Below are 22,666 nucleotides of genomic sequence, written 5' to 3'. Positions count from 1 at the left end.
ACATCAGCCTTCTTTTATTGGTGTCGGCCGGTACTCAAGTAATGTACATAAATGATATATAAATACATCAGCAGACACGATATCAACACATATGATAGCAGTATAGACACAATATCAACACACATGAAAGCAGTATAGACATGATATAAACACATGATAGCAGTATAGACATGATATCAACACATATGATAGCAGTATAGACACAATATCAACACACATGAAAGCAGTATAGACATGATATAAACACATGATAGCAGTATAGACATGATATCAACACATATGATAGCAGTATAGACACAATATCAACACACATGATAGCAGTCTAGACATGATATAAACACATATGATAGCAGTATAGACATGATATCAACACATATGATAGCAGTATAGACATGATATCAACACATATGATAGCAGTATAGACATGATATCAACACATATGATAGCAGTATAGACATGCTATCAACACATGATAGCAGTATAGACATGATATCAACACATATGATAGCAGTATAGACATGATATAAACACAAGATAGCCGTATAGACATGATATAAACACATGATCGCAGTATAGACATGATATCAACACATATGATAGCAGTATAGACATGATATAAACACATGATAGCAGTATAGACATGATATAAACACATGATCGCAGTATAGACATGATATCAACACATATGATAGCAGTATAGACATGATATAAACACATGATAGCAGTATAGACATGATATAAACACATGATCGCAGTATAGACATGATATCAACACATATGATCGCAGTATAGACATGATATAAACACATGATAGTATGGACATGATATAAACATGATAGCAGTATAGAAATGATATCAACACATGATAGTAGTATAGACATGATATCAACACGTGATGGCAGTATAGACATGATATCAACACATGTGATGGCAGTATAGACATGATATAAACTCATGATAGCAGTAGAGACATGACAACACATGATCACAGTATAGACATGATATCAACACATATGATAGCAGTATAGACCTGATATCAACACATGTGATGGCAGTATAGACATGATATCAACACATATGATGGCAGTATAGACATGATATCAACACGTGATGGCAGTATAGACATATCAACACATATGATGGCAGTATAGACATGATATCAACACGTGATGGCAGTATAGACATATCAACACATGATGGCAGTATAGACATAACACATATGATAGCAGTATAGACATGATATCAACACGTGATGGCAGTATAGACATGATATAAACTCATGATAGCAGTATAGACATGACAACACATGATCACAGTATAGACATGATATCAACACATATGATAGCAGTATAGACATGATATCAACACATGTGATGGCAGTATAGACATGATATCAACACATGATAGCAGTATAGACATGATATCAACACAAATGATGGCAGTATAGACATATCAACACATGATGGCAGTATATCAACACATGTGATGGCAGTATAGACATGATATCAACACATACAGTCTGATGGTCAGTATTTAGTATTAGAGTGTAGAGAAAGTCAGGAATGATCCTCTGTGTGTCCGCCCAGCGCTGACGGTGTCTTGTGTTTCCTTCCCCTGGGCAGCCCAACGACTTCTCCATCTCGCTGAAGGCGCAGAGCAAGAACAAGCACTTCAAGGTGCAGCTGAAGGAGAACCTTTACTGTATCGGCCAGCGCAAGTTCACCTCCATGGAGGAGCTGGTGGAACACTACAAGAAGGCGCCCATCTTCACCAGCGAGCAGGGCGACAAACTCTACCTGATCAAGGCCCTCGCCGCCTCCTGATCGCTAAGAGGGCGGAGCCTGAAGACTTTTACACCAGGACTTCCTTCTGTCCCACGAACATTCCACAAAGTCCTGGGAGTGGACTATGGACCTGTTGGCCATTTATTTATGATGTGATCCAGATGTTCTTCATCTAGTCCCACCTCCGTAGCTCCTTACAAGTCCACAAATATATAATCTTTTTTTTTTTTAATGTGACTTTTTTTTTTCCAACAGTATCTGAGATGGAGACCCTCCTTTTTTTTTTTTTTTTTTTTCCTGCAGCTTTTCCCCCTGCGTGTGTGACCTGTGGACCAGCTACTTGGTCACATCTGCTCGGCAAGCGACCAAAACATATTTATTGATTGTGTTCCTCGTGGACCTGGACTGTCACCATCCCGCCCGGCTGCTTGTCTCAACGTGTCGGGACTCGCCAACAAAGTGGCCACAAGAATGTTACAAAGACCAGGCCATGGACCAGACTCACTCTGGGGGTCATGTGAAGAAGAAGACCTGCTTTGGTGCATGCAGCAGCACCGTGAGTGAGGAAAGTAGCCTCATTGCGTCATAAGTTGTGTGCCTCACTCTGTTAGCGACTTTTATGGCCATTTTCAGCCTTAAAACATTCAAGAAGTTCTGCGCCATTTTATAAGCCGCAGCGTTCAAAGCGTAGGAAAGAAGTAGCTGTTTATAGTCCGGGATTGACGCTAATTACGGGATTCTTGCCTTTTCCAGGTGTTGTGCAAGCAGCTCGCCTTCAAACTGGACTCACACAGATTAGACGTGTGGAGGACGCCACGTTTTGAAGGTTTTCATGACAGGACGTGGGCGGAGCTTGGCTGCCGAGATTTTGTTCTCCGTGGAGCGCCAAAAAGTCACAACTTCACCGCAGATAAGGTCGAAAATTATGAGAGAAAAGGTCATTATTGAGAGAACAAGTCACAATTATGAGAGAACAAGTCACAATTATGAGAGAAAAAAGTCACAATTATGACATTTATCTCCTAATTGTGACATTTTCTCTCATAGTTGAAGAAAAAAAAGGTCATAATTATGAGTGAAAAGGTCACAATTATGAGAGAACAAGTCACAATTATGACATCTCATAATTGTGACTTTTTCTCATAATTGAAGAGAAAAGGTCATAATATGACAGAAAAGGTCACAGGTATGACAGGAAAGGTCACAATTATGAAAGAAAAAGTCACAATTCTGAGAGAAAAGGTCACAATTCTGAGAGAAAAGGTCATAATTATGAGAGAAAATGTCACAATTCTGAGAGAAAAGGTCAATTATGACAGAAAAAGTCACAATTAATACAGAAAAGGTCACAATTATGAGAGAGAAAGTCTCAATTATGAGAGGAAAGGTCAATTATGAGAGAAAAGGTCATAATTATGAGAGAAAAGTTCATAATTATGAGAGAAAATGTCCGAATTATGAGAGAGCAAGTCACAATTATGAGAGAAAAAGTCACAATTATGACATTTATCTCCTAATTGTGACATTTTCTCTCATAATTGAAGAAACAAAGGTCATAATTATGAGAGAAAAGGTCACAATTATGAGAGGAAAGGTCACAATTATGAGAGGAAAGGTCACAATTATGAGAGAAAAAGTCACAATTATGACATGTATCTCATATCTGTGACTTTTTCTCTCATAATTGAAGAGAAAAGGTCATGATATGAGAGAAAAGGTCACAGGTATGAGAGGAAAGGTCACAATTATGAGAGAACAAGTCACAATTATGAGAGAAAAAGTCACAATTATGACATTTATCTCCTAATTGTGACATTTTCTCTCATAATTGAAGAAACAAAGGTCATAATTATGAGAAAAAAGGTCACAATTATGAGAGGAAAGGTCACAATTATGAGAGAAAAAGTCACAATTATGACATGTATCTCATATCTGTGACTTTTTCTCTCATAGTTGAAGGGAAAAGGTCATGATATGAGAGAAAAGGTCACAGGTATGAGAGGAAAGGTCACAATTATGAGAGGAAAAGTCATAATTATGAGAGAAAAAGTCACAACTATGAGAGAAAATGTCACTATTATGAGAGAAAAGGTCATAATTCTGAGAGAAAAGGTCAATTATGACAGAAAAAGTCACAATTAGGACAGAAAAGGTCACAATTAGGAGAGAGAAAGTTACAATTATGAGAGAAAATGTCAATAATGAGAGAAAGGTCACAATTATGAGAGAAAAATTCTCTATGAGAGAGAAAGTCACAATTATGAGAAAAGGTCACAATTGTTAGAGAAAGGTCACAATTATGAGAGAAAAGGTCATAATTCTGAGAGAAAAGGTCACAATTATGAGAGAAAAAGTCACAATTATGAGAGAACAAGTCACAATTATGACATTTATCTCCTAATTGTGACATTTTCTTTCATAATTGAAGAAAAAAAAGGTCATAATTATGAGAGAAAAGGTCACAATTATGTGAGGAAAGGTCACAATTATGAGAGAAAAAGTCACAATTATGAGAGAACAAGTCACAATTATGACATTTATCTCATAATTGTGACTTGTTCTCTCATAATTGAAGAGAAAAGGTCACAGGTATGAGAGGAAACGTCACAATTATGAGAAAAAAATTCACAACTATGAGAGAAAAGGTCACAATTCTGAAAGAAAAGGTCATAATTCTGAGAGAAAAGGTCATAATTATGAGAGAAAAAGTCACAATTCTGAGAGAAAAGGTCAATTATGACAGAAAAAGTCACAATTAAGACAGAAAAGGTCACAATTATGAGAGAAAAGGTCACAATTATGAGAGAAAAGGTCGCAATTATGAGAGAAAAGGTCATTACTGAAAGAAAAGGTCATAATTATGAGAGAAAATGTCATAATTATGAAAGAAAATGTCATTATTGAGAGAAAAAGTCACAATTATGAGAGAACAAGTCACAATTATGACATTTGTCTCATAATTGTGACTTGTTCTCTCATAATTGAAGGGAAAAGGTCATAATATGAGAGAAAAGGTCACAGGTATGACAGGAAAGGTCACAATTATGAGAGAAAAAGTCACTATGAGTGAAAAGGTCACAATTATGAGAGAAAAGGTCATAATTCTGAGAGAAAAGGTCAATTATGACAGAAAATGTCACAATTAAGACAGAAAAGGTCACAAATAGGTGAGAGAAAGTCACAATTATGAGAGAAAAGGTCACAATTATGAGAAAAACGGTCGCAATTATGAGAGAAAAAGTCTCAAATATGAGAGAGAAAGTCACAATTATGAGAGAAAAGGTCTCAATTAAAAGAGAAAATGTCATAATTATGAGAGAAAAGGTCATAATTGTGAGAGAAAAAGTCACAATTCTAAAAGAGAAAAGGTCACAATTATGAGAAAAAGTCACAATTATTACATTTATCTCATAATTGTGACTTATACTCATAATTGAAGAGAAAAGGTCACAATTATGAGAGAAAAGGTCAATATTATGAGAGAGAAAGTCCCAATTATGAGAAAAGGTCACAAGTAAGAGAGAAAAGGTCACAATTATGAGAGAAATATGTCACAATTCTGAGATAAAAGGTCATAATTAAGAGAGAAAACGTCACAATTATGAGAAAATGTCACAATTAAGAGAGAAAAGGTCACAATTCTGAGATAAAAGACCATAATTATGAGAGAAAAAGTTATCATTCTGAGGTAAAAAAGTCCGATTGAGGGATAAAAGGTCAAAGTAATGACACTGATGGTGTGTCAGTGATGTTGCTGATCGGTGTGTGACGTCACCTGATGGTGTGTCAGTGATCTTGCTGATCGGTGTGTGACCTCACCTGATGGTGTGTCAGGGATCTTGCTGATCGGTGTGTGACCTCACCTGATGGTGTGTCAGTGATGTTGCTGATCGGTGTGTGATGTCACCTGATGGTGTGTCAGTGATGTTGCTGATCGGTGTGTGACGTCACCTGATGGTGTGTCAGTGATGTTGCTGATCGGTGTGTGACGTCACCTGATGGTGTGTCAGTGATGTTGCTGATCGGTGTGTGACGTCACCTGATGGTGTGTCAGTGATGTTGCTGATCGGTGTGTGACGTCACCTGATCTGTGTGTCAGTGATGTTGCTGATCGGTGTGTGATGTCACCTGATCGGCGTGTCAGTGATGTTGCTGATCGGTGTGTGACCTCACCTGATGGTGTGTCAGTGATGTTGCTGATCGGTGTGTGACGTCACCTGATGGTGTGTCAGTGATCTTGCTGATCGGTGTGTGACCTCACATGATGGTGTGTCAGTGATGTTGCTGATCGGTGTGTGACGTCACCTGATGGTGTGTCAGTGATGTTGCTGATCGGTGTGTGACATCACCTGATGGTGTGTCAGTGATGTTGCTGATCGGTGGGTGACGTCACCTGATGGTGTGTCAGTGATGTTGCTGATCGGTGGGTGACGTCACCTGATGGTGTGTCAGTGATGTTGCTGATCGGTGTGTGACGTCACCTGATGGTGTGTCAGTGATGTTGCTGATCGGTGGGTGACGTCACCTGATGGTGTGTCAGTGATGTTGCTGATCGGTGTGTGACGTCACCTGATGGTGTGTCAGTGATGTTGCTGATCGGTGTGTGACGTCACCTGATGGTGTGTCAGTGATGTTGCTGATCGGTGTGTGACGTCACCTGATCTGTGTGTCAGTGATGTTGCTGATCGGTGTGTGACCTCACCTGATGGTAAGAAATATGAAAGTAAGAAATATGAGATATTAAGACATGAGATAAAAAGTCATAATTACGAGATAGAAAGTAGAAGTGTTGATTATGTGATTAAACATTTGTCACATTTTAATTTTTTCATCTCATATTTATGACTAATTTGACTAATCTCATTTCAACTTTCTTAACTTGTAAGTTTGACTCTCAAAATTATGATTTATTTTTCTCATGATTTCAACTTTTTATCTTATAATGTTGACTTTTTATCTAATAATTTTGACTTATCTCATAATTCTGACTTCTTATCTCATAATTTCGACTTTTTATCTCATAATGTCGACTTTTCATCTCATAATTTCGACTTTTTATCTCATAATGTCGACTTTTCATCTCATAATTTCGACTTTTTATCTCATAATGTTGACTTTTTATCATATAATTTCAACTTTTTATCTCATAGTGTTGACTTATCTCATAATTTTGACTTTATCTCACAATGTTGACTTTTTTTCCTCATAATTTCGACTTTCTCTCATAATTTCGACTTTTTCTTTCATAATGTTGACTTTTTCTCCCATAATTTCAACTTTTTATCTCAATGTTGACTTTTTTCCTCAAAATCTGCACTTTTTCTCTCATAATTTCAACTTTTTATTTCACATTGTTGACTCTATCTCATAATTTCAACTTGTCTTATAATGTTGACTTATCTCATAATTCTGACTTTTTATCTCATAATTTCGACTTTTTATCTCATAATGTTGACTTTTTGTCTTATAAATTTGACTTTTTATCTCATAACGTTGACTTTTTATCATATAATTTCGACTTTATCTTACAATGTTGACTTTTTTCCTCATAATTTCGACTTTTTCTCATAATTTCCACTTTGTCTTTCATAATGTTGACTTTTTCTCTCATAATTTCAACTTTTTATCTCAATGTTGACTTTTTTCCTCAAAATCTGCACCTTTTTCCTCATAATTTCGACTTTCTCTCATAATTTCGACTTTTTCTTTCATAATGTTGATTTTTTTTCTCTCATAATGTCAACTTTTTATCTCAATGTTGACTTTTTTCCTCAAAATCTGCACTTTTTTTCTCATAATTTCAACTTTTTATCTCACATTGTTGACTCTTTATCTCATAATTTCAACTTGTCTTATAATGTTGACTTATCTCATAATTTTGTCTTTTTATCTCATAATTTCAACATCTTTATCTTATAATGTTGACTTATCTCATAATGTTGACTTTTTCTCTCATAATGTTGAGTTTTTATCTAATAATTTTGACTCTATATCTCATAATGTTGACTTTTTCTCATTATTTCGACTTATCTCAAAATGTTGATTTTGTCTCATAATTTCGATTTATCTCATAATGTTGACTTTTTGTCTCATTATTTCGACTTATCTCAATGTTGACTTTATCTCATAATTTCGACTTTTTATCTGATGTCGACTTTCTACTAATGTTGACTTTGTGTCCCGCCATGATGACTTGCCAATGGAAAATAATATTTTAGTGGTTAAAACCAGGCTTCCAAAGTCGCGTCAACCAATTTTGGTTTTATTTTCTTTAGCAGCCACCCTTCTTGCCTGGCATTTGTTGAACTCTTTGAGCGTTTCCTGGCTGATGACCGAATCTTGTCTTGTTTTTGTGGCGGCCGTGCATCACATGGTGTGTAGTTTCAAGTGTCCTTACATAGCCAACAGTTATAACGTCAATTGTAAAGATGACATGTGAGCAGGAGTGATGTCTGTATTTCATGACCTGGACACACTTCTTATTCAAATACAACACGTGCAAACGTGTCCCTGCATTACATTTCAAAATAAGAGCGCATCTTTTGTGTCTTTGCACCATGAGCAGCGACAGACTTTGGACTATTGAATATTCTCCTGCTCATATTCCACATGAACTTTGGTGCTGCTTTCTAGTTCTTTCTTTCCCCCCGTCAAGAAATCCTGTCCATGCTGTGGGAAGACGAAAAGCTGTTTTTTCAAGGCGGGGACATCCATGTCTAATATAGAAGAGTTTATTAGTGTTTCCAAGACGTAATAAACAACATCAAACGGTGTCAAATGTTTATTGGCTTGAAATTGGTTGAAAGATCAGACGTAAAATTGGTTGAAATATTGGATGTAAAATTGGTTGAAAGATTGAACGCAAGATTGAACGTAAAATTGTTTGAAAGATCGAACGTAAAATTGGTTGAAAGATCGGACGTAAAATTGGTTGAAAAATTGGTTGAAAAATCAGACGTAAAATTGGTTGAAAGATCGAACGTAAAATTGGTTAAAAGATTGGTTGAAAGATCAATTGTGAAATTGGTTGAAAGATTGAACGCAAAATTGAACATAAGATTGGTTGAAAGATTGAACATAAAATTGGTTGAAAGATTAAACGCAAGATTGAACATAAAATTGGTTGAAAGATTGAACATAAAATTGGTTGAAAGATTGAACGCAAGATTGAACGTAAAATTGTTTGAAAAATCGGACGTAAAATTGGTTGAAATATGTGTAAAATTGGTTGAAAGATTGAACGTAAGATTGAACGTAAAATTGGTTGAAAAATTGGACGTAAAATTGGTTGAAAAATCAGACGTAAAATTGGTTGAAAAATCGGACGTAAAATTGGTTGAAAGATCGGATGTAAAATTGGTTGAAAGATCGAACGCAAAATTGGTTGAAATATTGGACATAAAATTGGTTGAAAGATCGATTGTAAAATTGGTTGAAAGATTGAACGTAAAATTGGTTGAAAAATTGAACGTAAGATTGAACACAAAATTGGTTGAAAAATTGGACGTAAAATTGGTTGAAAGATTGAACATAAAATTGGTTGAAAGATCGAATGTAGAATTGGTTGAAATATTGGACAAAAGATTGGTTGAAAGATCAATTGTAAAATTGGTTGAAAGCTTGAACGCAAGATTGAACGTAAAATTGTTTGAAAAATCGGACGTAAAATTGGTTGAAATATATGTAAAATTGGTTGAAAGATTGAACGTAAAATTTAATGTAAGATTGAACGTAAAATTGGTTGAAAAATTGGACGTAAAATTGGTTGAAAGATCGGACGTAAAATTGGTTGAAAGATCGAACGCAAAATTGGTTGAAATATTGGACATAAAATTGGTTGAAAGATCGATAGTAAAATTGGTTGAAAAATTGAATGTAAGATTGAACACAAAATTGATTGAAAAATTGGACGTAAAATTGGTTGAAAGATCGAATGTAGAATTGGTTGAAATATTGGACAAAAGATTGGTTGAAAGATCAATTGTAAAATTGGTTGAAAGATTGAACGCATGATTGAACGTAAAATTGTTTGAAAAATCGGACGTAAAATTGGTTGAAATATATGTAAAATTGGTTGAAAGATTGAACGTAAGATTGAACGTAAAATTGGTTGAAAAATTGGACGTAAAATTGGTTGAAAGATCGGACGTAAAATTGGTTGAAAGATCGGACGTAAAATTGGTTGAAAGATCGAACGCAAAATTGGTTGAAATATTGGACATAAAATTGGTTGAAAGATCGATTGTAAAATTGGTTGAAAGATTGAACGTAAAATTGGTTGAAAAATTGAACGTAAGATTGAACACAAAATTGGTTGAAAAATTGGACGCAAAATTGGTTGAAAGATTGAACATAAAATTGGTTGAAAGATCGAATGTAGAATTGGTTGAAATATTGGACAAAAGATTGGTTGAAAGATCAATTGTAAAATTGGTTGAAAGCTTGAACGCAAGATTGAACGTAAAATTGTTTGAAAAATCGGACGTAAAATTGGTTGAAATATATGTAAAATTGGTTGAAAGATTGAACGAAAAATTGGACGTAAAATTGGTTGAAAGATCGGACGTAAAATTGGTTGAAAGATCGAACGCAAAATTGGTTGAAATATTGGACATAAAATTGGTTGAAAGATCGATAGTAAAATTGGTTGAAAAATTGAATGTAAGATTGAACACAAAATTGATTGAAAAATTGGACGTAAAATTGGTTGAAAGATCGAATGTAGAATTGGTTGAAATATTGGACAAAAGATTGGTTGAAAGATCAATTGTAAAATTGGTTGAAAGATTGAACGCATGATTGAACGTAAAATTGTTTGAAAAATCGGACGTAAAATTGGTTGAAATATATGTAAAATTGGTTGAAAGATTGAACGTAAGATTGAACGTAAAATTGGTTGAAAAATTGGTTGAAAAATTGGACGTAAAATTGGTTGAAAGATCGGACGTAAAATTGGTTGAAAGATCGGACGTAAAATTGGTTGAAAGATCGAACGCAAAATTGGTTGAAATATTGGACATAAAATTGGTTGAAAGATTGAATGCAAGATTGAACATAAAATTGGTTGAAAGATCGAACGTAAAATTGGTTGAAATATTGGACAAAAGATTGGTTGAAAGATCAATTGTAAAATTGGTTGAAAGATTGAACGCATGATTGAACGTAAAATTGTTTGAAAAATCGGACGTAAAATTGGTTGAATTATATGTAAAATTGGTTGAAAGATTGAATGTAAAATTGAACGTAAGATTGAACGTAAAATTGGTTGAAATATTGGACATAAAATTGGTTGAAAGATTGAATGCAAGATTGAACATAAAATTGGTTGAAAGATCGAACGTAAAATTGGTTGAAATATTGGACAAAAGATTGGTTGAAAGATCAATTGTAAAATTGGTTGAAAGATTGAACGCATGATTGAACGTAAAATTGTTTGAAAAATCGGACGTAAAATTGGTTGAAATATATGTAAAATTGGTTGAAAGATTGAATGTAAAATTGAACGTAAGATTGAACGTAAAATTGGTTGAAAAATTGGACGTAAAATTGGTTGAAAGATCGGACGTAAAATTGGTTGAAAGATCGGACGTAAAATTGGTTGAAAGATCGAACGCAAAATTGGTTGAAATATTGGACATAAAATTGGTTGAAATATTGGACATAAAATTGGTTGAAAGATTGAATGCAAGATTGAACATAAAATTGGTTGAAAGATCGAACGTAAAATTGGTTGAAATATTGGACAAAAGATTGGTTGAAAGATTGAACGCAAGATTGAACATAAAATTGGTTGAAAGATTGAACATAAAATTGGTTGAAAGATTGAACATAAAATTGGTTGAAAGATTGAACATAAAATTGGTTGAAAGATCGAACGTAAAATTGGTTGAAATATTGAACGCAAGATTGAATCTAAAATTGTTTGAAAGATTGGACATAAAATTGGTTTAAAGAGTGAACGTAAAATTGGTTAAAAGATTGAACGTAAAATTGGTTGAAAGATCAAACCTGAAATTGGTTGAAAGATTAAAGGAAACTGGTGACATTCACGAACGAATCGACTCTTTTGGGTGGTTCTTTTACTGCACATGCAGAGACAATGTCACACTGGGCTGAACATTTTTAAATTATCTTTATAATTGATAAAATGTTTATTGTAATTAGTATTTTCATGTTTATTTGCTTTTATGGTTCATTGTTGTGAACCATAAACTATTGTTCATTGTCAAACATACACACTTAGTGGGGTGTATTTACATTTTTATTCTCATTTAGATTCATATACATTTTACTCTTGTGTATTTTATCTGTATTAATAAAATGCTACTAAACTATGTTAAGTTAAGGAAAATTCAAAATGTTTATATTTTCAAAATATGGAGATACGGGACTATCTTAAGGAATATTAACGTAAAAAAAAAATACTATTATTGCCAATATTTCGAAAATAATTCTTAACCATTACAGTAATACTGGTGTTAATTTAAAATATTCCGACCCACATTTAATACCAGTTATCGGTGATTATTTTATAGATAAAAAAATAAATAAAACGACTCTTTCAAAGAAACTGTTCCCAAAAATCCGGCTCCTTTCAAAGAGCCATACATCCTATCGTTAACGCATACTGAAAGATGATTGGACGAACAATAAGTCCGTCATTTCCAACGTAGACCAATCAAATCGGCGAGAAGGCGGGCCTATCAATCAGCTCGTTTAACAAGCCGCGTCTTTTTAGAAATGTTACCAAGGCAACAACCTCTCCAGACAAGCACCTAATATTTTTCGTAGCAGCATTTTAATAGATACAATTAAATAAATCAATAAACATGTTCCAACAACGGGGCAGACGTCGTTTACAAGCTTTATTCGCTGTTCGGTTTGCTCTCAGTTTCCGCATTCAGCCCCGCCCTCCGAGGCTGCAGGCGGTCACGTGATCAATCATGTCCACCTTGTGGGCGTGGTTATGTGCAAGTCCAAAATGGAGGTGACGTAGTTCGGTTTGAAAGTTTGCGGCGGCGTGACAACTCGACTCCAACATTCACGGTGAGTACACTTGATTTTATTATTTTTTTTTTTTTTATCACAAAGTGTCGATGACAAAGTGTTTGATGACACCGAGTTTTACGAACACAACCGCAAAGCAAACACAACATTACGTGTTTGTTCGGATTGGATTTCTTCTACAACATCTAGTGGTGTTTTTTGTTTTGATACTAATGCTTGTATTTATAATTATGGTTCTAACTGGATTGTAGATATTAATGACGATTGTGTTTAAGCTTTATTTGAGCTCATGTTTTGTACTGGTTGAACAGTGACCTCTAGTGGACGGTGTTGTACTTGCAGTTACTTGTACTGCTGAGTTTTTCTTGCATAAACAAAACAATGCGAACACATTTTCACGACATTTTGCATTAGTCTGAGTACTTTACTGTAAACTGGGATAAGTATTACATTTTAGAGCTGTGTGCTTGGACAATAATGATCAATTTCAAATTCCCTCTTTTGGATTTATAGTAAAGATGCGTTCTTAAGCACAATTTATTTCCGGGTTCTTATAACAGTGTGTGTTATTTACCATAAACATAACATAATGCGGTACTAAGTGGATTCGCTTACTAAACCACCAATCAAATAATTTTTAAAGTATAATATATGTACGTCTCAAAATAATGTTCGAATTCAATCATTCTCAAACATTATAATTGTGTCTAGTACATACAAAAAAATCTATTTCTTTTTTTGAAATACAAAAAAAAAAAGAAAAAACAACCCTAAATATTCTTCTTTTTTTGGTATTGAAGAGAATATACATCTAAAATCATTTTATATTTCCTAAGACACAATTTTAAATCGCTAGCAAATAGAAACGGTACCATAACATCACCACTTTTACTTTGAAAACACAACTTCCGGTTTCTGAATATGAAAAAAAAACTGCCTTTGGGTCTGTCTTTCCGTTTCAGTTCAATGCCGATTTTCAATTTTCTTCGATGAAAAAAACCCTTAAATATTCTTCCTTTTTTGTGTTGAAGAGCATACACATATAAAAAAACAACTTTTTATTTTGATTTTTACATTTCATGTGACAAAATTTAAAATAGCTAGTAAATGGAAACGGGAAACAAAATGCTTTTTTCACGTTTTTTATTTTCAAAATAAAAGCATAAATGTTTACTACGGTACCCGTGTGGCTGCGACTGAAACGTCTTTATACGCCCACATATGAATTATTGTAGACATAGAAACTTAAATCTCTACACACAAATAAACAGAAACTGGAAAACAGACCAAAACAGAGGTTTTACATATTCCAACATCTAAACCGGAAGTAGCGAGCTAAAAAACATGACCGTGGCCTGTAAGAATAATGGTGCGTAATTAAATTATTTCCCCCTACAGGTTCATGGTAAATGTGTGTAGCGATATTTGTAGATGTTTGTCATCACCGTGCCGTGTCTAAAATAATTTATGTGACGAGCTACGAAGACATTTTAGGGTACCGCATAGTTCCCGCTTTTACTTTGAAAACACAACTTCCGGTTTTAGACTATTAAAAAACTGTGTCTTTCCGTTTCTCTACAATGGAGATTTTCATTCATCTTCGAAGAAAAATGAAATTAAAAAAACCCTAAATATTATTTTTTGGCGTTGAAGGAATGTTCATACCGACATGTGCATATGTTTATCTACATTGTGCCATGTCCAAAACCATTTCTGTGGAGAGCTACGAATACGTTTTAGGGTGCCGTATTAGCCCCGCTATTACTTTGAAAACACAACTTCCGGCTTTAGAATGTATTTCCGTTTCCGTTAATGAAGATTTTTCATTTTCTTTCATGAAATATCAAATGAAAATCAAATCGTCTTTTAGAATTAGTTATTGCTTTTTAACACAAAACACGCATATATATATATATTTTTTTTCGTATTTTAAAACGACATCCAAACTAATCGTTTTTTTATTTTTACTTTTTGCAATTTTCATACATGAAAAAAAACACCAAAAGACCAATTCACACCTTTGGTTGCAGTATTAGTATTATGTTAACTTTTTTAAATTTGATTTCTTTTTGAAAATGTAGTTTAAATAGTAGAGTAAATCAAACATGATCCAAGGGCGCCCTCTGGTGGTGTTTGGTGTTACAGTTGACCTAAAACCTCCATTTTGGGCTCATTTCAAACGCTGCAGTGTCAACATATGAGCGCTCTACTTCTGTATTATTATTATCAATAAATTATTTTTGCACCAATCTACAGTATTATATCATATAAAACATCTATTCGTCGTGTAATGTCTAAAATAATTTCTGTGTAGAGCTATAATACATTTTAGGGTACCGTATTATCCCCGCTCTTACGTTGAAAACACAACTTCTGGCTTTAGAATGTCTTTCCGTTTCCGTTCAATGGAGACTTTAAATTTTCTTTCATGAAATATGAAATGAAAATCAAATCGTCTTTTAGAATTAGTTATTGCTTTTTAACACAAAATACGCATATGTTTTTCATTTTTATGTTTTGTATTTTAAAACTAATCGTTTTAATTCAATTTTTTTCAGTTTTCATACATGAAAAAAACAAAAAACAAAGACCAATTCACCCCTTTGGTTGCAGTATCAGCATTTAAAATCTAAATTTAAATCAAACATGATCCAAGGGCGCCCCCTGGTGGTGTTTGGTGTTACAGTTGACCTAAAACCTCCATTTTGGGCTCATTTCAAACGCTGCAGTGTCAACATTGAATTCACACGAGCGCTCTACTTCTGTATTATTATTATTGTTTTTAATAAATTATTTTTGTACCGATCTACAGTATTATATCACATAAAACATCTCCTCGTCGTGTAATGTCTAAAATAATTTCTGTGTCGAGCTACGAGACATTTTAGGGTACCGTCTTATACACGCTATTACTTTGAAAATACAACTTCCGGTTTTAGAATGTCTTTCCGTTTCCGTTCAATGGAGACTTTCATTTTTCTTTCATGAAATATGAAATGAAAATCAAATCGTATTTTCGAATTAGTTATTGCTTTTTAACACAAAAACACGCATATTTTTTTCATTTTTATGTTTCGTATTTTAAAACGACATTTTAACTAATCGTTTTGATTTAATTTTTTTCATTTTTCATACTGCCTTCCGCCTGATTGTTGCTGAGGTAGGCGCCAGCGACCCTAAAAGAGAATAAGCGGTAGAGAATGGATGGATGAACATGAAAAAAAAAATCTAAAGACCAATTCACCCCTTTGGTCGCAGTATCAGTATTTTTTAACTTTTTAAAATCAACTGTGTTATTATTATTATTATTAAATTATTTTTGCACCAATCTACAGTATTATATCACATAAAACATCTCGTCACTAATGTCTAATGTTCAAAATAATTTCTGTGTAGAGCTACAATACATTTTAGGGTACCGTATTATTCCCGCTCTTACTTTGAAAACACAACTTCCGGTTTTAGAACGTCTTTCCGTTTCCGTTCAATGGCGACTTTAAATTTTCTTTCATGAAATATAAAATGAAAATCAAATCGTCTTTTAGAATTAGTTATTTGCTTTTTAACACAAAACACGATTCTTTTTTTTAAAAAAATTTCGTACTTTAAAACGACATTTTAACAAGTCGTTTTTTATTTTTTCCATTTTTTTTTAAAATATCGTTTTAAACGATATTTTAACTAGTCATTTTTTATTATTATTTTTTTTAAATTCGTATACATGGAAAAAAATCGAAAGACCAATTCATCACCTTGGTTGCAGTAATCATATTTTGTCAAACATTTTTGGATTTATTTTTGAAAATGTCGATGTACAAGTAGAGTAAATCAAACATGATCCAAGGGCGCCCCCTGGTGGTGTTTGGTGTTACAGTTGACCTAAAACCTCCATTTTGGGCTAATTTCAAACGCTGCAGTGTCAACATTGAATTCACACGAGCGCTCACTTCTGTATTATTATTATCAATAAATTATTTTTGCACCAATATACAGTATTATATCACATAAAACATCTCTTCGTCGGGTAATGTCTAAAATAATTTCTGTGTCGAGCTACGAGACATTTTAGGGTACCGTTTTATACACGCTATTACTTTGAAAATACAACTTCCGGCTTTAGAATGTGTTTCCGTTTCCGTTCAATGGAGATTTTCATTTTTTCTTTCATGAAATATAAAATGAAAATCGTCTTTTAGAATTAGTTATTGCTTTTTAACACAAAAACAGGCATATTTTTTTCATTTTTATGTTTCGTATTTTAAAACGACATTTTAACTAATCGTTTTGATTAAATTTTTTTCATTTTTCATACTGCCTTCCGCCTGATTGTTGCTGAGGTAGGCGCCAGCGACCCCAAAAGAGAATAAGCGGTAGAAAATGGATGGATGAACATCCATCCATTAATCTAAAGACCAATTCACCCCTTTGGTCGCAGTATCAGTATTTTTTAACTTTATAAAATCTACTATATTATTATTAAATTATTTTTGCACCAATCTACAGTATTATATCACATAAAACATCTCCTCGTCGTGTAATGTCTAAAATAATTTCTGTGTAGAGCTACAATACATTTTAGGGTAGCGCATTATCCCCGCTCTTACTTTGAAAACACAACTTCCGGTTTTAGAATGTCTTTCCGTTTCCGTTCAACGGAGACTTTAAATTTTCTTTCAGGAAATATAAAATGAAAATCAAATCTTCTTTTAGAATTAGTCAATTGCTTTTTAACACAAAACACGCTTCCTTTTTAAAAAAAAAATTTTCGTATTTTAAAACGACATTTTAACAAGTCGTTTTTTATTTTTTCCATTTTTTTTTAAAATATCGTTTTAAACGATATTTTAACTAGTCGTTTTTTATTATTATTATTTTTTAATTTGGATAGACAATGAAAAAATCGAAAGACCAATTCATCACCTTGGTTGCAGTAATCATATTTTGTCAAACATTTTTGGATTTATTTTTGAAAATGTAGATTAAATAGTAGAGTAAATCAAACATGATCTGAGGGCGCCCCCTGGTGGTGTTTGGTGTTACAGTTGACCTAAAACCTCCATTTTGGGCTCATTTCAAACGCTGCAGTGTCAACATTGAATACATACGAGCGCTCTACTTCTGTATTATTATTATTATTATTAATAAATTATTTTTGCACCAATCTACAGTATTATATCACATAAAACATCTCGTCACCGTCTAATGTTCAAAATAATTTCTGTGTAGAGCTACAATACATTTTAGGGTACCGTATTATCCCCGCTCTTACTTTGAAAACACAACTTCCGGTTTTAGAATGTCTTTCCGTTTCCGTTCAATGGAGACTTTAAATTTTCTTTCATGAAATATAAAATGAAAATCAAATCGTCTTTTACAATTACTTATTGCTTTTTAACACAAAACACGCTACCTTTTTTCATATTTTATTATTTTAAAACGACATTTTAACAAGTCGTTTTTTTATTTTTTCAATTTTTTTAAAACGATATTTTAACTAGTCGTTTTTTATTAATAATTTTTAAAATTTGTATGGATGGAAAAATAATCGAAGGATCAATTCACCACCTTGGTTGCAGTAATCATATTTTTTCAAACATTTTTTGATTTATTTTTGAAAATGTCGACGTACAAGTAGAGTAAATCAAACATGATCCAATGGCGCCCTCTGGTGGTGTTTAGTGTTAAATCACTGCAGTGTCAACATTGAACGCATACGAATGCTCTACATTATGATTGTTATTCATGTGAAATATGTGAGGATAGAAAGTGAAAGAGGGTTTAAAAGTAGAGCAGGTCTGAGAGGGCGGCAGGAAGATGTGTCATCAGCTGCATGCGCAGCCAGCAGCGAGGCTCCATGGGGTTGTAGCGGGTGTAAGGACGCTTGGACCTGATGGCGTCCACAACGTCCTGCACCACAGGACCCACGTCCGTCCGCCCGCCGCCGCGGAAAGAGCGCACCGGCGCCGCCCGCCGCTGGAAGTGGACTCTGCCGTAGTCTTCCCGCACGCCCGCCGGCGCCTCGGCCCACAGCTTGTCGGGCGCGGCGTGGCGGGTGAGAAGTCCCGTGGCGGCGGTGAAGTTCCCCGGCTCCACCAGCGACACTTTGACCCCCCAGGGCTTCATCTCGTGGCGCAGGCAGTCGGAGAAGGCCTCCACGCCGTATTTGGACACGCAGTCGGGCGAGCGCATGACGTCCCCCATGCGGGCGTCGGAGCTGGACATGTTCACCACGCGGCCTGGCGACACCACAACATCCTTTTCACACGCAAACATTGTGTCCCACGCTAACAATCCTACATCCAATCCATCAAACAAACTTTCTCTCAAAATTGTACGTAAAATTGGACATAAAGTTGGTTGGAAAACTTGAACGTAAGATTAAACGCAAAATTTGTTCAAAAATTAAACATAAAATCTGTTGCAAGATTAGACGTAAAATTGGCTGAAAAATTGGACGTAAAAATTGAACGGAAGATTGGTTGAAAGCTTGACATTGGTTGAAAGATTGGACATAAAATTGGTTGAAAGATTGAACGAAATTGGTGACATTCACGAACGAATCGACTCTTTTGGGTGGTTCTTTTACTGCACATGCAGAGACAATGTCACACTGGGCTGAACATTTTGAAATTATCTTTATAATTGATAAAATGTTTATTTTAATTAGTATTTTCATGTTTTTTCTCTTTTATGGTTCATTGTTGTGAACCATAAACTATTGTTCATTGTCAAACATACACACTTAGTGTGGTGTATTTACATTTTTATTCTCATTTAGATTCATATACATTTTACTCTTGCGTATTTATTTATTTATTTATTTCGGCAATCTTCACATAAAACGAAGAACAACAAAAAAAGAAAAAAAAACAACACTCATTTGAGCAAGAGTTCTACCAGCAAGAAGAAGAGAAGCAGAGACAAAGAGCGAGAGAGGAAGTCAGACACTCTTGTGTATTTTATCTGTATTAATAAAATGCTACTAAGCTATTTCAGGTTAAGGACAATTCAAAATGTTTATATTTTTAAAATATGGAGATACAGGAATATCTTAAGGAATATTAACGTTAAAAAAAAATACTATTATTGCCAATATTTAAAAAATAATTCTTAACCATTACAGTAATACTGGTGTTAATTTAAAATATTCCGACCCACATTTAATAGCAGTTATTAGTGATTATTTTATAGATAAAAAAATAAATAAAACTACTCTTTCAAAGAAACCGTTCCCAAAAATCCGGCTCCTTTTCAAAGAGCCATACATCCTATCATTAACGCATACTGAAAGATGATTGGACGAACAATAAGTCCGTCATATCCAACGTAGACCAATCAAATCGGCGAGAAGGCGGGCCTATCAATCAGCTCGTTTAGCAAGCCGCGTCTCTTTAGAAATGTTACCAAGGCAACAACCTCTCCAGACAAGCACCTAATATTTTTTTAGCAGCATTTTAATAGATACAATTAAATAAATCAATAAACATGTTCCAACAACGGGGCAGACGTCGTTTACAAGCTTTATTCGCTGTTCGGTTTGCTCTCAGTTTCCGCATTCAGCCCCGCCCTCCGAGGCTAAAGGCAGTCACGTGATCAATCATGTCCACCTTGTGGGCGTGGTTATGTGCAACTCCAAAATGGAGGTGACGTAGTTCGGTTTGAAAGTTCGCGGCGGCGTGACAACTCGACTCCAACATTCACGGTGAGTACACTTGATTTTATTCTTTTTTTTTTCATCACAAAGTGTCGATGACAAAGTGTTTGATGACACCGAGTTTTACGAGCACAACCGCAAAGCAAACACAACATTACGTGTTTGTTCGGATTGGATTTCTTCTACAACATCTAGTGGTGTTTTTTGTTTTGATACTAATGCTTGAATTTATAATTATGGTTCTAACTGGATTGTAGATATTAATGACGATTGTGTTTAAGCTTTATTTGAGCTCATGTTTTGTACTGGTTGAACAGTGACCTCTAGTGGACGGTGTTGTACTTGCAGTTACTTGTATTGCTGAGTTTTTCTTGCATAAACAAAACAATGCGAACACATTTTCACGAGATTTTGCATCAGTATGTGTACTTTACTGTAAGCTGGGATAAGTATTACATTTTAGAGCTGTGTGCTTGTACAATAATGATCCATTTCAAATTCCCTCTTTTGGATTTATAGTAAAGATGCGTTCTTAAGCACAATTTATTTCTGGGTTTTTATAACAGTGTGTGTTATTTACCATAAACAAAACATAATGCGGTACTAAGTGGATTCGCTTACTAAACCACCAATCAAATACTTTTTAAAGTATAATATATGTACGTCTCAAAATAATGTTCGAATTCAATAATTCTCAAACAGTATAATTGTGTCTAGTACATACAAAAAAATCTATTTCTTTTTTGAAATACAAAAAAAAAGAAAAAATAACCCTAAATATTCTTCTTTTTTTGGTATTGAAGAGAATATACATCTAAAATCATTTTATATTTCCTAAGACACAATTTTAAATCGCTAGTAAATAGAAACGGTACCATAACATCACTACTTTTACTTTGAAAACACAACTTCCGGTTACTGAATATAAAAAAAAAACTGCCTTTGGGTCTGTCTTTCCGTTTCAGTTCAATTAATTCAGTTTAATTTTCTTCGATGAAAAAAAAACTTAAATATTCTTCCTTTTTTGTGTTGAAGAGCATACACATATAAAAAAACAACTTTTTATTTTGATTTTACATTTCATGTGAGAAAATTTAAAATAGCTAGTAAATGGAAACGGGAAACAAAATGCTTTTTTCACGTTTATTTTCAAAATAAAAGCATAAATAATTACTACGGTACCAGTATGGCTGCGACTGAAACGTTTTTAGATAGCCACATATGAATTATTGAAGACATAGACACTTAAATCTCTACACACAAATAAACAGAAACAGGAAAACAGACCAAAACAGAGGTTTTACATATTCTTACATTAAAAACCGGAAGTAGTGAGCTAAAAGCATGAGTGGCCTGTAAGAATAATGGTGCGTAATTAAATTATTTCCGCCTCCAGGTTCATGGTAAATGTGTGTAGCGATATTTGTAGATGTTTGTCATCACCGTGCCGTGTCTAAAATAATTTATGTGACGAGCTACGAAGACATTTTAGGGTACCGCATAGTTCCCGCTTTTACTTTGAAAACACAACTTCCGGTTTTAGACTATTAAAAAACTGTGTCTTTCCGTTTCTCTACAATGGAGATTTTCATTCATCTTCGAAGAAAAATGAAATAAAAAAAACCCTAAATATTATTTTTTGGCGTTGAAGGAATGTTCATACCGACATGTGCATATGTTTATCTACATTGTGCCATGTCCAAAACCATTTCTGTGGAGAGCTACGAATACGTTTTAGTGTGCCGTATTATCCCCGCTATTACTTTGAAAACACAACTTCCGGCTTTAGAATGTCTTTCCGTTTCCGTTAATGAAGATTGTTCATGTTCTTTCATGAAATATCAAATGAAAATCAAATCGTCTTTTAGAACTAGTTATTGCTTTTTAACACAAAACACGCATATTTTTATATTTTGTTGAATTTTTCGTATTTTAAAACGACATCCAAACTAATCGTTTTTTATTTTTCCTTTTTTCAATTTTCATACATGAAAAGAAAAAAAAATCAAAAGACCAATTCACCCCTTTGGTTGCAGTATTAGTATTATGTTAACTTTTTCAAATTGGATTTCTTTTTGAAAATGTAGATTAAATAGTAGAGTAAATCAAACATGATCTGAGGGCGCCCCCTGGTGGTGTTTGGTGTTACAGTTGACCTAAAACCTCCATTTTGGGCTCATTTCAAACGCTGCAGTGTCAACATTGAATTCATTCGAGCGCT

The 22,666-nt window shown here is 34.1% G+C and overlaps 2 protein-coding genes across 12 annotated transcripts in view; one reads left to right on the top strand and one right to left on the bottom strand.

Annotated features, from left to right (window-relative positions):
- The window catches only part of nck1b (NCK adaptor protein 1b), a 96,555-nt gene extending 87,999 nt beyond the window's left edge, over nt 1–8,556 (top strand). For 3 of the 11 annotated variants that reach the window (XM_061921256.1, XM_061921257.1, XM_061921258.1), the window contains one exon: nt 1,623–1,964. In XM_061921256.1, the coding sequence (XP_061777240.1) occupies nt 1,623–1,823 (201 nt within the window). In that variant the 3' untranslated portion in view covers nt 1,824–1,964. Of the gene's footprint in view, nt 1–1,622 lie in introns of all 11 variants that reach the window. The other 8 variants (XR_009809753.1, XR_009809748.1, XR_009809750.1 and 5 more) reach the window with 8 other exon arrangements.
- A 6,755-nt stretch (nt 8,557–15,311) lies between these two features.
- On the bottom strand, nt 15,312–19,194 carry LOC133569811 (D-beta-hydroxybutyrate dehydrogenase, mitochondrial-like). Its single transcript, XM_061922430.1, has one exon. The coding sequence runs from the start codon at nt 19,062–19,064 to the stop codon at nt 18,570–18,572; it is 495 nt and encodes a 164-aa protein (XP_061778414.1). The 5' UTR covers nt 19,065–19,194; the 3' UTR covers nt 15,312–18,569.
- Nucleotides 19,195–22,666: the final 3,472 nt, after the last annotated feature.

The sequence above is a fragment of the Nerophis ophidion genome, linkage group LG15, assembly GCF_033978795.1.
Source record: "Nerophis ophidion isolate RoL-2023_Sa linkage group LG15, RoL_Noph_v1.0, whole genome shotgun sequence".
Taxonomy (NCBI): domain Eukaryota; kingdom Metazoa; phylum Chordata; class Actinopteri; order Syngnathiformes; family Syngnathidae; genus Nerophis; species Nerophis ophidion.
This window is presented reverse-complemented; position numbering and strand designations above follow the sequence as displayed.

What these genes read in the sequence shown, in the direction of transcription:
- LOC133569811 (XM_061922430.1), bottom strand. Translation starts at nt 19,064, where the DNA reads ATGTTTGCGTGTGAAAAGGATGTTGTGGTGTCGCCAGGCCGCGTGGTG.